The following is a 15,613-nucleotide window of genomic DNA, read 5'->3' on the forward strand; positions in this document are numbered from 1 at the left end:
GCAGTATGTTACCTGCAAGCACAGCCTGCCAACACATTCCACTTGAAAACCCAAAAATGTGACTAGGGAACATGAAATTCTCTTCCTCCTCCCTCTCTCTTTCCAATTTGATCCCAGGTGATCTCTGGAAAAGAATTATAAGCACAGCATTTTTGAAAGAAACTCTGTTGCTGCATCACTGATCCATGATCCCTTCAGTGGGCTCCTCTTTTTTTAAATCAGAGCAGAGTGAAAATAACTCATCACCAAAGAGCTCTGGAATTGAAGGGGTGTAAGAGGCAGCAACTTCTGGCCTGACAGGAGTGTGGGAAGTTCTGCATAATCAGGAGTGTATCAGTCATGGTACTCTTGTTGCAAAGTTTCAGAGATGGATAAATAAGGATAATAAGCCCTGATACTCTGCTCTTTGATAACCCTAACACCAGGGGCCAGCTGAACACCAAACCTGTGAGAAACACTGTGAGAGCTGGTCCTTACTCAACTGAAATACAGAGGCATCAGAACAAAGTTTGGGGGAAAGAAAGGACAAAGTCAAGCTTGTTTGGCTGGAATGCTGCCATGTATTTAAGGAAACCAGAACCCACTGCCAACACACAGCACCTCTGCTCGTTCACAGAAGAGATTTTTCTCACCTAAGGTTTATTATTGACAAACTCATGGCAGAACTTCACCTGAACGTCAGCTGTGGTCCCTCGTCCCTGTACCTTTCTGCAGCACACAACCAGTGTGACCTCTGAGCAAACAACTACCTAGAGTGACTACACAATTCACTAAGGTTTGGTTATACACTGGAGTTTCAGTAGCAGTCGTGTCACCTTCCTTCCCTTCTCCCCTGGAGCAGGGCTATGGAAAGGGACCTGAACACAGTTCCATGTGCAGCCTGGAGCTCCAGGTGCACCCAGGCAGGAATTCCTGTCTTCAACTCACTTTGCATTTTATCCTGTGGTATATTCTTACCTTAGCATGCCCTCCCTCTGGATTGTAACCAGCCAGGTTTTAGGAGTGATGCTTTTTAGGAATATGCTGTTTCACTTCCACCTCACATTCCAAACTGCTGAAGACTTTTGGCCCTGTCCACCCTCCCGGATGCTGTGCTGGCAGTCGGGCTTGACCAGACAGGGGAGCAGCCTCAGTGTGAAGGACATGGGAGTGTAAAAGCAGGTAACTCTCCAAGACCTTTGCACAGTTCCATGACTGTAGCCAGGCTGGGATGAGGGCTAAGTTTTGCTACAGAAGTCTAAAATGCCCCTTCAAAGTAAAACGGGCAGCTCAAATGTTCAAACTGCAGTTTGGGAAGAAGGAGTAGCTCACTGGAATGGGGTGTGTTCGAGTCTGGAACATCTTGATGCATGAACAAAACTATCCACATTAATCAGCTGCACAGTCAGTGGGGTAGGATGGTGTGGAAACGGCATCAGCGACTCCGGATTTATCTTCTTCTGGAAACTCAGCATCTTCTTCCTTGGTATCTGCAGCAGCTGGAACCTCTTCTTCCACTTGGACATCTCCAGGGAGTTGGACAGGCCCTTCTGCCTGCCCCCCCGTGTACGTGGGGGTGCTGTACTTCATGAGGACAGTCTTGAACTGCGCCAGGGGCGCGTTGGTGCGCACGCCCATGGGGTCGAAGTGGGTGCGGCTCACCCTGTACCCGGCTTCGGACAGGTAGTTCAGGAACTTGTTCAACCTGGAAAAAACCAAGGGCACACATGTAAAAAGCAGGCGGCGCTGCTGAGGTTGCCTGAGCAGGAGCTGTGTTGCTGGAGCAGCCTTACTTGGGCATGTTCTTGCCGCGGATGCTGTGCCGGTGCACGTTGTAGTAGAAGGCGGGGTGCTCGGCGCTGTGCTCCGCTCGCTGGCGCTTGGCCCCGCGCATCACCTCCTCACCCTTCCTCTTCCCTGCACCACAAAAACAGGCCAGGACACCAGTGAATAGCCAGGGAGACGACCCCACAAAATGCCACCGAAGCCCAAGATGGCACATGAAACGAGCCTCGCAGCACCTCCCCCTGTGCTTTTCTAAGGCAGTACGTGCAGAGTTAAAATCTAGCCTGGATTTCAGGAACAGGCTGGTTTCAGTTATAACAAGCAAAGTGGGCTTCATGGAGCATTCAGCATTCTGCTTTTACCAATATGATGATATGATAAATGTGATGAGAGATTAAGATGAAGCAAAATCAGTGTTCAGTGGAGAAAAACTCCTGAGTAAAGAACAAAACCTGCCCAACTGCTACAGCAAAACGATCCACTTACCAGGTACCACGTAGGACTCTGCAGAAGTGTTTGAGGTTTTAATGTACACACCACACTCTTCTACAATAGGAATAAAGTCAAAATTAGCTCTACTGTAAAGTGGAAAAATAATTACACAGAAAGAATTCATTCTGTTATTCAATAGTGCATTGAATTTTATGGACACACTGCTGTTAAATAAGTTATCACAGAGCAGCGTCTGTAAATCACCACAGAGCTGCCCTTCTTCTCACCTTGCTTGTTCTCATCACCAGGACCATGGGTAGAGAAATGTTTTAAAGTTGTGCACTCTGCTTCACAAACTAACGTCTTCAGGAGTGGCTGGGCTTCATCCAAGCCATACTGCACAGCCTCCAACAGCATTCTCCTGAGGAATCCAGTGTTAAAGAGGCTCCCTGACCTGGGACATGCAAGGGGGATGAAAAGTTAACACTTCTTTTAATGAAAATGAAAAAAACTGCTCTAGAAATCTCTTGCCCAAATTGATTAGCAATTGCTCCACCAAAGTGCTGCATCGGGCTGAAAGTGTTTTTAACTTATCAAAGCTGAATTGCTTTGTTTGCAATGACAGTAACATCGGTCTTATTAAAAAAATATTCAAGATCTCAAGAATAGGTATTTTTTTTCTGCCCTAATATGTTGAGAAAGTCATTTAACCCCCACAAGAAAGGTACTGTCAATTGTCAGCTGTTTTTAATGCTGCTTTGAAATGGTCAAAAGACTTAAAAAGCTTTGCTCTTGTTTCTCACAAGTCTTAATTATCAAGCAGTGTCTTATTTACTATGGTCAGTACATGTAATGATTTACTAAATGAATTCTCCACAAGCATAGACTAAAAAGGAGTTGCTTAACATCAGACCACTAGAGGAACACAGAGGGAGATTCCCCTGTGCAGGACGTGTTCCATGAGTGCACTGAGTGTGAAATCTAAAGCAAGCTTGTTATTATTTATTAAGTGGTTTGAACAAGAGCAAGAACTGAACAACTGACTACACTGAAATCCATGATCTGTTTCCTGAATTCCTCCTGATTGATGCAACTCCTTTTGTCGTGCTAACATTCCCAACAGAATGGGAATGTGACAGGACTGACAACTGCCCCTCAGAGCTCCTTCAACCCAACTGCACTCACCAGAGAGGCCCCAGGACCACGGCTGTCCTCCCGGGCATGCTGCCATGGCAGTCACAGGGCAGCTGCTGGTAAGGGTTCTCTGCAACAGAAAAACAGGGCTGAAGTTGTGGGGAACAGCCAGCAATGCCTTTGTTACTGCAGAGACACAGCCAGAGCCCACTGCAGGGGAGAGAGTGGAAGGGCAGCAGCACGAGTGTGACACTGTTCTCACTGCTGCCAAGCAGCTCAAGCTGAGAATTTAGTGACTGATGACTTGATCTTTAAAGCAGTGTGAAAACACTGAAGGGAAAAAAAAAAAGCCACATAACTTCCTATGGTTTTTTCAAGTAACAGGGAAATTATTTACCTTCCTACACTTACGTACAAATTGTCCAGGTTAATAGTAAATACAACCAAAAACATTTCAGACACAGCCAACTACACCTACAAAACACCTACGAGTTTTCTAAGCCCTGTGCAACTAAGACATTAAGTAAACATGAATTGTTTCATCTTACTAATTAATATCTCTACCACTGTAATTACCAGTTACTCATTCCCATCCTTAGAACTGTATCTGATTTTTTAAAAAACCTTTTTAATACCAAGCTCGTGCACCTGACCTGGAGCAGGGCAGGACCAGTTAGGAGCGAGACGTCCAAGAGCCCCTGACTTTGAAACAAGGTTTTAGCTTTTATATTCATTCAAAGTACCATCTCTAGTGTAATTTTTGTCTCCTCCCTCTGCAGACCCGTGTATTGAGACAGCCCATGAACAACAGGAGGGGAAAGTGAGACTCTGCAGTCCACTACATTTTAAGGAACTGAAATGAGCAGCAGAAAAGCAACCTGACACCAAAACCTGTCAAGCTGCTGCTGTCTGGAGGAACCCAACGGCAGCCAAGGCTGCCCCACTCTTCTGGCCTTTCCTGAAGTGGCAGATCCATGGACATACCAGGCATCCTGGCAGCTTCAGCAGCTACAGCTAGTTAGTAGGATGTTCTGTCTAGAGACAAATCCCAGAATGGTTTAGGTTGGAAGGGACCTTGAAGACCACCTCACCCCACCCCCTGCCATGGGCAGGGACACCTTCCACTAGCCCAGGTTGCTCCAAGCCCCGTCCAAGCTGGCCTTGGACACTTCCAGGGATCCAGGGGCAGCCACAGCTTCTCTGGGCAACCTGTGCCACAAATCCAGCACATTTACAGCAAAATCCATGCACACAACTAATCTAACCCATGACCACAAAGCACAGTGCCCCCTCCACCTCACACAAAACACCCATTGTTACCTCCAAGGGAACTGTTACTAATGGGATGTAAAGCAAGGCACAAAACAGAGACACAGGAATCAGACCTTCTAGAAGTGCAAAAAAAAGAAAAGCCATTTTACCTTCTACCATATTACCCTCTTTCTGAAAAATCCTCTCTTCACACCACTGGCAGTGGATGAGGTACCGGATTTTCTTTGCGGAGTCGTCTGCAGTGGATGGGCCCCTCAGAACTCTGACCACCACCAGGACAAAGTGCTCCAGAGCCACTGCCAGCAACACCTCAATGCCTTTGTTACAGCGAGCTGCAGCTCTGGGAAGGGAAAGAAAACCAGACTGTATCAAATTCAAACACTGCCACGGACACCTAGACCTGCTGCAAGGTGCTGGAGCTCATCCACCTTCTGGAGAGATGGACTCCAGGTTCGAGAGATCAGGAGAAAGTGGTGTTTCTGAAGTGCCTTGGTTTGGGTCCCTCCTGCCAGGCCAAGCAAATCTTGGTTTACTTCTTTTTATCACATCTGGAAATACTGGTCTTCCCCCTGCATCATCACACATGCAGGGAGACAGACAAGCAAAATCTAACTGTGTTCATGTCAGCATTTGTGCTCTGGCATTCCCAAAACCTCTGTGCGCTTCATTCCCCCCCAGCTTTTCCAAGCGGGTGTCCCATCCTGTATCTTCTTTTTCCCAGTTAGGTTCTGTGCCTTCATGTATTCAACAGACTGAGTGTACTGAGTATCTACATGCCAATGACTAATTTGGCAAGTCAGTGATGACACCTATCTCCTGAACCTCAAGTGAACATCACCTAACCACAACCTATCACCTGAAGTGAACATCAGGTTCCACTGAAGCAAGAAGCCATCCAAGCAGTTTAATTAGCACTTATGAAGTCCTGTGCAGCTCTAAATGACAAAGCTGACAGAGGAATGGAAGAGTTTGCAAATCTGGGTATTTCCTATTGCCATCCCACGCCCCTACCCCACTGATGCATTTGCACCTTGCCCACTCACTAATTATTGCTAATAATTACCTAATGGCTTTTTACCCTGACTGGAGGTGGTTCAGCAGTACCTGGTGACAGCAGCAATGACAATCCTGGCTGCCAGCTCCTTGTAGTACTCTGTCCTGACAATGTTGCACCCATAGTGGCGCAGGGCGACGTGCTGAGCCTTTGCATACAGAGAGCTGATGTCTGTGGACGTCAAGGACACAATCCCAAGGTTTCTCACATTCCTGAAGGCGGAATCCAGGTAATTCACTGAAGTTCCAAAGGGGTCCAAGTGGCTGAAAACAAAGGAAACACCACTGAGTGTCTATAAATGCTCCAGAGTTTAGCTTTATACTGAGGAAAACACTTTTATAACCTCCACTTATTTAAAACAAAAAGAAGGACCAGGACTAAAAATTCCAATAATAATATAAAAAAAAAATCCCACCATTTATTTTGATGTCTATATAGGTTTTGAATGCATGCATCTCTAAACTCAACCTGGAAGAATTAGCCTACTTTAACTGAAAATTAATATGCTGAAAAATGGTTAAAAGAGATGCAATAAACTCTCCTACACAACAACATGCAAAGGGATGAATTTTAAACCAGTAGAAGTTTTAAGAAAAAAAAAAAAAGACTGATTTGACATTTCTCTTCATGGAACAATGAAGTTATATTAAAAAACCCCAGTTTGCCTTAACGTTTTCACGTATATTTAAAGTCCATTCTGGAAGAGCAAATATTTTTATAGCAACTTCTAAAATATTTAAGATTAAAGTTCTGTCCCCACATCGTGTCTGGGAAGACAGAATTATATTTAAAATACCAAGTGACTGTTGGCTGACTCTTTCACAATTCTCCAAATAATCACACACTGGGATGTGGGGGTGGGATGTGTCATCATCAAACAAGAAAATTTTGACAGATTCAACACTTACATGAAATCAAATGATCTCAAATGCATGATAACATTGGCATCCATTTTGGTCACCTCAATGGTGTCAGTGTTTTCTTCTCCATCTCCCACAGTTCCATCACTGTCTCCTTCCTTCATGTTCAGCTTCACCTTCATTTTGTTTAAATGACAGTTTTCCTTGATGATTTTCACGGAATTCTCGTTACAATCATTAATTGTAACTTTCACAGAACTCCTGAGGTGCTTTGCCCACTGCAGTCCCATTATACCTGAGGAAAAACAGAATTGGACAGAAGAAGGAATTGGTTTCTGCATTGCTGAACTTGACAAGAAAAATCCATGTTTTTCAATTCTTATCATACAGAACTGTGTGTGTGATGCAAATTTTGTCACGTTCCTGCAAAACTATGACCTTCTGCCTCAGCAGGGTGACAATGGGGTATGGAAAGGGACAGTCTTACCTATCACTTTCTTACATGATAATCAGGGTTACAGACCCAAAGGCCTGTGATTTTGCAGAATTTAAGAAAGCTGGACCCACACTCTCCAGGAGAGCCCCTTGGCTTAACACTCCAGTACAGCAGACACAGTTCTATGACAGAGCACTGTAAAATCCACCATCTCCTCAGACACTGCTCAACAGACACTGATAGAACTGCTCTACACTCGTGGTCAGAATTTTGGGAATCAATTAGGAGATGACTGTGATAAAGAACTCTGAGTTCAACCCCACTTTTAAACCACGGGTTCATTTCACAGCCAAATTCCACATCCATGGAGTTACAAGAGACCTGTGACCTTGGACACAAGCTTAGGAAGATGCCATTCCAGGGACTGATTTGAAGGAGACCACTAAACTTTGATTTAGTATTATTCAAAGCCTCTTTAAAAGGCTGAATACCAGGCTCTAGATGGCTGGGGTTTTGTATGTAAGCTAATGACTGCCTGCCTAAGGAAGAAATTACTGTGTTTCTCATTATTTTTGACTATGTGATGGCAGTTTTGATTTCTGCAGCTTCTTACTGTTGGGTATTAGGCAAAGTATTAAAGAAATGACTTTACCAGTGGCCCCAAAAGCATCCAAACACTCAATGGGTTTACGCTCCTCAGCCAGCACGGCCAGTGCACAGAAGATCAACTGCCTTCAAAAGAAAAAACAATGGGCACAGGAAGGAGATTAAGTATTTTCCCCTCCTTTTCCTTATTTATCTCCTTGAACACAACAGTGGAACATTTAAGCTAAACTCTATCTTTTACGTTTTAAAAGAATTGTAAATCAAAAGCCTCAGCTCCACTTAAAAGCTGTAATTCTACAGCAAGACATTCTTAAATCTACTAATTACAGAAACATACCTAATTGCTTCAGAAATTACAGTATTTCCCATATAGTGTTCTTGGGTTTAAATATTATTTGTCAGGAAGAGTTTTCTGATGGAAAACTCCTTTCTCCTGCCCTCTGAACAAAAATTTCACAGGGCTTGCTTTTTAAAACGTGTTTTTCACTATCAACTCAACCCCCCTCTGGTGCATCCTCCCCACTCCCTGTTCTCTTACCTGTTGAGTTTCATTTTGGGATTAAAATAGGAATCTGTTTTCTGGGGTGTGGAGTGGTTGGGAAGAACCTGCACATCCGTGGCTGACTCTTTGATCACTTCGTTTGTGGGAGCACGAACTGAGGGAAAGGAATTGAAGGGGAAGGAAAGAATCAGTGAGAACTGGAATGAACATCAGCACACTTGAGAAATCCCATGGCCACACTGCTCCCACACAGCCACAGGCTCTGGTTATGCTGTAACCCAACCAGCACACGGAGCAGCTGACAAGGATAAGGAGGGAACAGGCAACAATTTGTCTTCTAATCTCAAGAGTGGCAGATAAGGATACACCCTACCACCATTTTCTTCCCATACAAGATCAGATTTGTTCCTCAGTTGGGCTCCTATGTATCCACTCACATTAAAGAAAGCCAGCCCCTGAGCCTGAGGCTTAACTCTGGTTTACATGTTCAAACACAATACATTGCTAATTAATTAAAACCCTATTAACACAGTCCTGAATGTGTATCAATGAACTGCAAAAATCCCTCAGAATCCTGCATCTAATCTCTCTAAGTTATCAAACAGCTCCATGAAATGTGCCTACACAGCACAGGGACAATTCCAGCACTTAAACTCTGTGTAAACAGTCTGTGGCTGTCATTCCTCTGAGCAATTTATCCCCAGCCTAAAACTCACCTAGGAATGACCAGGAAAAATTTATACCAACTAGATACATTCCAGAGCTCAGCCTTCCTCTCTCTCAGGGCTTTCAAACACACAGGTGGTTTATCTGCTCCACCTTCAGAGGCCCCAGGAGTTGTCAAAGCACCTCCAAAGCACAAAACACCTGAGCTCTGAAGTTCTCCTTTTGTTAAAAAATGACAAATGGGCCATTCTTTACTTACAGCTCTGAAGGGAACCACACAGAGACTAATGTATTGCACAGCACAAACTCTGCTTAAGCTCAAGGTATGGATACCACTGTAGCTTCTCAGACATGCAAACTGCTGCCCAGGCATTAAACTACTAGCATTCCAAGGATTTTAAAATGTTTTCCATCTAGTTTATCCAAGTTCAAAAAGCAAAAGCCCCGTTCTGGAGAACGTCAGGCAGGATTGTAATTTACCAAAGCACTACTGGCACCCCTACTGCAACTCTCTGGGACTAAAAAAAACATCACCTTGGTTTGGAAAGCCAGGCTGGTGCAGTTTGGATAAAAAGTGAAGGATTTTTATACTGTTTTGTGGGTGCCATGTCCCTCATTCTTTTGGAGACACAGAAACTGGTACTTACAACTTTAAACTAAGTGTGAAGGGAATATTAGTGATCAGTAAGAATGGAGTAACCTGCCCATGAAGAGACTAAACCACAACACTGCAACATTTCTGAGGGAAATAGAAGCTCTGAAATACGAGGGCAGATTTTTCATTAGCAAAGCTAAATCTGTTCTGGAGGTTTTCTCCTGTCTCTCACCCCCATATCACATATTGCAGGTGCTATGTGGTATACAAGGGCTGAATGTTTGCTGTAGCTCAGAACCCACCTGTAATAAACCTTGACTCAGTCTCTCCCTTGTTCACATGCCTGTTAATGTGACCTATCATGTCAGTCCTTCGGGTGATAGTTGCTGAGCAGATGATACAGTGGTAATGGGCTCCCATCTTTGACAAGGTCTGTAAAACATGATATTCTGTGTAGTTCCAGAAAACAGAAACGTGGTCAAAAGTCATCTGTTACCTCCAGAGCATTCAGAATCTTTGGAATCTCCAGGCAGAGATGCTCTAGGCAGCTGCCCACCACAGTGAGAGGTGTAACTACATCCAGCCACCCGGGGGTTCTGTCCAATACTTGCACCAACAACTCAGCCCACACATGGCAGAGCAAGATGGACTTGGCAACTCCTTGGATCTCCAAAGTTCCCCGAAATCACCCATTTCCCCCAGTCTGTACAGTAACAAGCATTTCTCTGTGATTCAGTGTTTGTACCTGGTCTCCAGCGAGGTTTGGTTTGACTGGACGACAAGGTAAGTGACAGATGCACATCCTGTACCCTGGAAAACAAAGCCACACACAGCACAGCAAATAAACAGGGTGGCTGTGTCCTGCACCACACTCAAGGCTCCCAAACACACAGAGAACATCACCAATTATCTGGTACACTCACCCTCTGCACAGGGAAATTAATCTGCTAATTATACATTTTAAATTTTAATATGCACAAAATCTACATAAAGCAAATTGTTTTAATCAGTCTCTGAGCATCCTACAAAGCTATGTCAGGTCTCCAGTTCAAAAAAAGTACTTGTGAGTCTTTTACAAAAATATTTGTACTGCCTAAAGGACTTCTGTGAGGACTCCTATAAAATATATGTCCCACAGTCAAAGAAAAATAAGACAAGACACCTGACACTCCAGTCAGGTAACTTTCAGTTTAATCTTATCATTTTATTTCCCACAAGCCCATATACTTGGTTCTTTAACAAACACCTACTGCTCCCTTTTTGTCTTTCCTAAACTTCTTGTAGGCATTTTAATGCACCTTACAAGCAGGTCACAGAGTTTGTTAAAAAACAATTAAGGCTACAAAATACTAAATAATATGCTAAATACTACTAAATAAATACTTAAGATTGTTTACCTGAAACCATGGACTCTTTATGATGAGCCAAAAATGACCACATGTGTGTGTCTGATAATTTCAACATAAATAAAACTTTTATTAAAGTAATTTTCTTACAGTAACTTCTATGACATGCCAAGCTACTGTTTTTTCAAAGAGAAAATGTAGAACTATTTTGGCATGTAGAAGAATACAGAGTTATTTCACCTCTACATTTTACATCCCAGCTCAAAATTCCTTGTGTCATTCTGATCCAGAGCTGGGAGCAAAATGCTTAAGGAAGGGGAATTTAAGAAGATGAAACACAGACCATGCCCACAATTTGTTCAGGTATTTGCTGTTCACATCTGATTGCCATTACCTTTGAACTCAACAGAAACTTTCCAGTGCAAGTTCTGAAGGTGACGATGGAGTTTATGACTATAACAAGCTTTGAATTTCTCCTCAGGACACAATGGGCAAGGCTTCTTTTTGTCTGAAAATACAACGAAAAAACAAGAGAAACAAAAAATTTAGGTATCAATCATGTTAACCAACATGCAGGCCAAGGGAAAGAAAGCATGAAGGTAATATCAACGGGAGTTAAAGATGAACTCCCCAGGGAACATTCTATTGCAGGCCCACAGAAACTTCAAATTCATGGATTTAGTCTTTGTACTCCACTGAATACAGGCAAGAATCACTACCACCTTGAAGATAATTAGCTTCTACAAACTTTAGCTTTTGTTTTCTAGTATTTTTTACTCCAGCTACATGAGCTTTAATGCAACTTCTGAAGAGCCCTGAGGAACAACAGAATTTTACAGATGACATGCAGAGACTTGCAACGTTTTAAAAAAACCCCAAACAAGTTAAGAGGTTAGAACAAGACTCTGTCTTTCCAACTCCTGAATCTTTTGGAGAAAGCAAGCATCTGACATCTTTTTAAGGTGCAAAAAAAGACAATGTGCTCTATATGAAATCATTTTGCCTTGGAAATCCTGCAGGCAGAATTTAGCAGAAGAGCAAGGGAATAAATCATAAGGCTCTTTTTTTACAAAAGCCCTGGTCTTCAAGCATTATAAATACATGTAGTGTGTCAAAAATAAAGACTAAGGGAAAACAGAAATACCCTTAACACAGAGATGTGTGTTCTGGGGCACTGCCCTGGTGAACTCACCTTCTCTCAGGTCAGCCAGTTTCTTCAGATCAGCCAAGTGTCTTTGAATTGAAATATGTTTGTCTAACGAAGCAGAAATGTTCAGAAGTTAAACACTCTCAGTTTAAAAATTATTTTTAGTTTACTGCTACTTTTCTATGCATCATTTCAAACCTAACACTGGTAGAAAATGACTGTAGTATCAACTGGAATCCTTATTTGTATCCTTCAACCTCCATGGTAGCAGGAATGACTGCCAAAATTAATCCCCAGAAAGGCTCTTTAATAAGATCTGTATATTTTCACATATCCCTACTTCTTTTTAATACTAACACACATCAAACTTTTAAAATTGGAAATGTGAAAAAACAAGTCACATTCCATTGACTCCTGGTTTCAATGCAAATCATGCCCAAAGCAGTATAAAAACATCCTATGAACTGTCTGGCAAAATTAAAGTATCAGCCAAAAGTGGACCAATTTTAAGAAAAATTATTCACTGTAGAGCCAGAATACATTACATTCTACCACTTTTTCCCCTTTCCCTTAGGAAACTGTTCAACCTCTAAATCTACCACCTGATTTTCCAACTTACCAGTCAAGGGGAACAGTGGAGAATTTGTTAAAAAGAAGAGAATTAGCTTATCCAATAAATCTGCTTTATTGGTTCCAGCACACAGAACATCCCCCTTTGGACTGACACTGATTTTGTAGTGACTTTAACCTTCACAGTGTCTTTTCCAAGATCAATCTTCAGGTTTTCTTACGAGAGACAAAGTAATTGATCCGTGTGCTCGGGATATACCGGTGAGTTTTAAAGCTGTAAAATGAGATTTCACACACTCCCTTCACCTTTCTCCCCCTGTTTCTCTACCTCAAGCACACAACACAAATATTAGAGTTTAAGAGCAAACCTCGTGGAAAATCAGACGATACATCCAAAATGTTGCCATCTGATTCCCTTGTAGGTTCTTCCCCCGTTCCTTTTTCTTCGGTTTCCAATTCTGACTCGGGAATTTTCACATCCAGGTTGTTGCTTTTCACTTTGTCAGAGACAACCACACCATCTTAAACAAAAAAACCCAGTGGAAGTGTTGCTGATGTAACTGAACTATACAAACGTTTCCAATAATCCGATGGTGATTAGAAGTGTGAAGGAGGAAAAAACATAACCAAACAGTATGTAGGGGAATAATATGAGATTAATTATCACTGCAATTATCCTTGGAAACCACCGTGGAATAATGCCATCCTGGACAGCTGAAGCTATTCAACTCACCACCTGTATTATCAGATGTTTAAGGTGAACAAAATAATATTTACATTTTTTCTGGAAGACAGCAAAGGAAAGCAGGCAAGGAGGAGGTCCAAGTTCTCCTAACAACATACCCCGGCTGGGAAAATCCGGTAACAGTAGTTTAGAATTGTTTGTAATTCGAACAATCAGGGAAAAAAGACAGGAATAAGGAAGGAATTTGCTAATCTGGGAGTTAAGTGCTGGTGTATTTGCAAATGAATGACCTCCTGGGGCAATGCAGATGGGCCTGAGGAGGAAAATCAAGGACTGAAGGGGCTGAGTTTCGGGACAATAAAACGGCAAAAACCAGCCAAACAACTGAAGGAGAGGCAGAAATCCTCAGAAGCTGGGGGTCCCCTCCCCACCCAGGGGCACCAGGAAGCACTAGGAAAGGATTCAGAAAGCCACTCCCATCGAACGACCCCACGAGCTTGCAAGGGTCGCGCGGGACTAGGAGAGTTTCCAACAAGAAACAAGGCCATGGCATGGCTGTGCAGCCACTGAGGAGCAACGGGGCAGCCTAAGGCTCCTCAGCCGGGTGGGACAGATGTCTGCAAGATCTCGGCATGCAGAGAGAGCACACGAGTCAACCAGTGGCTGCCTCTCCCAACACAAAAGCTGGGATGCACCACTCGGAGTTACAAACCGGTTTGTGCTTGAGGTTATTCCCGGAGGATCCATGACTGTATTGGTTGTGCTCTGGACGGGGCTTGGAGCAACCTGGGATACTGGAAGGTGTCCCTGCCCATGGCAGGGGGTGGGACTGGGTGATCCTTAAGGTCCCTTCCAACCCAAACCATCCCAGAATTCCATGATTTTAGTAGTCTTCCGCAGCCACCCACTCCTGGCTGGAAGGATCTCGCAGCAGTTCTTGAATTCCCCTGGGGGACTTTTGTTTGTTTTCTTTTAAACATTGCAGTTGGGTACAAATATTTGTTATTGCAAAAACAAAGCAGAAAGAGGAAATGGGATACCTCAAGGCAAGGACTAGAGAAATTGTTTCAAAAGACAGAAGCAACGAGGAAAATTATTCTACCTACCTTAAAATATTATGACTGCACTGCTACTCAGAGAGCATTGCTGTGCTCTTCACAGACCTGTTTCTAAGCTGACAACTCACCTAAGACAGACTTGTATTACCTGCTCAGTGCTCTATTAAAAGTTGTAGGATTCCTGGTGACAGTTTCTACGCAATTTATTAACAGACAGAAAGAAGATGAATAAGTAAAAGGATTTTTGGTAAGAAATCCGTAACAGTTATCAATTATGATTACGTGTGCTCTGAGAAAACTGGAAAGAGTTACAAAAATGTAGAATGAGAGCACAGCAGTGACAAAAATCCACCGGAAATGGACCATCCGCATCTTCAGAGCACGTGCAGAGGTTAAAATGGTTGAAAAGGAGAGTACGTGTATACATATAAATGTAATTAATATGTAAACGCACAGAGAGAGAAGTAAACTTTCACACCGAACGCTGAAGAAAAGCAGGCTGCTACCGAAGAAAGACTGCAGGATTTTTTTTTTAAATGCTTATCAGGAATCACTGATTACGCACAAATCAGAATAACGCTTCAGGGAGCCTAAATTATACTTAAACGGGAAAAAAAATTAATTAGAGGAGTCGGTTCACTCGAACCGAAAGGCTGCAGCAGGAAGGGACTCGAAACCCGGCACAACCAGTTCACGGCCCCCCAGAACGGGCCGGGCTGGGAGGGACCGCAGCGTTCCCAGCCCCTGCTCCGGCAGGGTCGGCACAGAGAACATGGCACAGACAAGTCTGGGCTCGCAATCCCGCGGGGAAAAGGCGCGGGGCTGAGCCCCCCGCACCCCGGGCTGAGCCCCCCGCACCCCGGGCTGAGCCCCCCGCACCCCGGGCTGCCCACGGGCCCCCCAGGAACAACAACTGACCACCGGGGACAAGGCACCGCTGGATTCAGGGGGGAAGGGGAGCCACGAGCGCAGGGTCGCGGGCTCAGAGCGGCCCGAGGCCCGGCGGGAGCAGGTCGGGGAAGCCGGGAGCCTCCAGCTCCCAGAGCTCCACGGCGAGGGCGGAGGGAGCCGGGAGGCGGCCCCGGGGTGGAAATTCAAACGCGCCCGGGGTGGAAATTTAAACGCGCCCGGGGTGGAAATTCAAACGCGCCCAGGGCTCCGCATGGCGCCCGCCCGCCCTCAGCCCCCGCCCGGCGGGCCCGGCTCCCCCCGCCCGCCCTCAGCCCCCGCCCGGCCCTCACTGAGCGCCGCCGTGTCGCCGCCGCCTCCATGGTTATGGTTATGGTTATGGTTATGGTTCTCGTTCTCCTCCTTCTCCTCGTCCTCCTGCCGCCGCTGCAGCGCGGCCTCGGCCGCCTCAGCCGCTGCCATGTTCGGTGCGCGGAGCCCGCGGCGCGCTCGGCCCCGGGGCGGAGCGGCACGTCCGGCCCGCCCCGCCTACACTTCCCAGCCGCGCTCCGGGACGGCCCGGCGCGCACCGCGGCGG

The 15,613-nt window shown here is 44.7% G+C and overlaps 1 protein-coding gene across 1 annotated transcript; it reads right to left on the bottom strand.

The window, feature by feature from the left end:
* Positions 1–540: 540 nt before the first annotated feature.
* TRMT1L (tRNA methyltransferase 1 like) lies at positions 541–15,534 on the bottom strand. The gene is made up of 16 exons (XM_017834943.1): positions 15,369–15,534; positions 12,753–12,905; positions 11,860–11,922; positions 11,062–11,175; positions 10,067–10,131; positions 9,624–9,753; positions 8,097–8,214; positions 7,605–7,684; positions 6,565–6,811; positions 5,707–5,919; positions 4,752–4,942; positions 3,382–3,460; positions 2,484–2,650; positions 2,251–2,310; positions 1,773–1,896; positions 541–1,684 (listed from the first exon to the last, which is right to left on the bottom strand). Exons 1-16 carry the CDS (start codon positions 15,496–15,498, stop codon positions 1,369–1,371), a joined length of 2,250 nt encoding a protein of 749 aa, XP_017690432.1. The 5' UTR covers positions 15,499–15,534; the 3' UTR covers positions 541–1,368.
* Between the last annotated feature and the right edge of the window lie 79 nt (positions 15,535–15,613).

The sequence above is a fragment of the Lepidothrix coronata genome, unplaced genomic scaffold, assembly GCF_001604755.1.
Source record: "Lepidothrix coronata isolate B3197 unplaced genomic scaffold, Lepidothrix_coronata-1.0 Scaffold246, whole genome shotgun sequence".
NCBI lineage: Eukaryota > Metazoa > Chordata > Aves > Passeriformes > Pipridae > Lepidothrix > Lepidothrix coronata.

Excerpts from the sequence above, each read along its gene's own strand:
- TRMT1L (XM_017834943.1), bottom strand. The coding sequence starts at position 15,498 with ATGGCAGCGGCTGAGGCGGCCGAGGCCGCGCTGCAGCGGCGGCAGGAG. Across the intron at positions 5,920-6,564 it reads TTGAGATCATTTGATTTCAT|CCACTTGGACCCCTTTGGAA; the intron begins GTAAGTGTTGAA and ends CTTTGTTTTCAG. Across the intron at positions 1,685-1,772 it reads CGCGGCAAGAACATGCCCAA|GTTGAACAAGTTCCTGAACT; the intron begins GTAAGGCTGCTC and ends GGTTTTTTCCAG.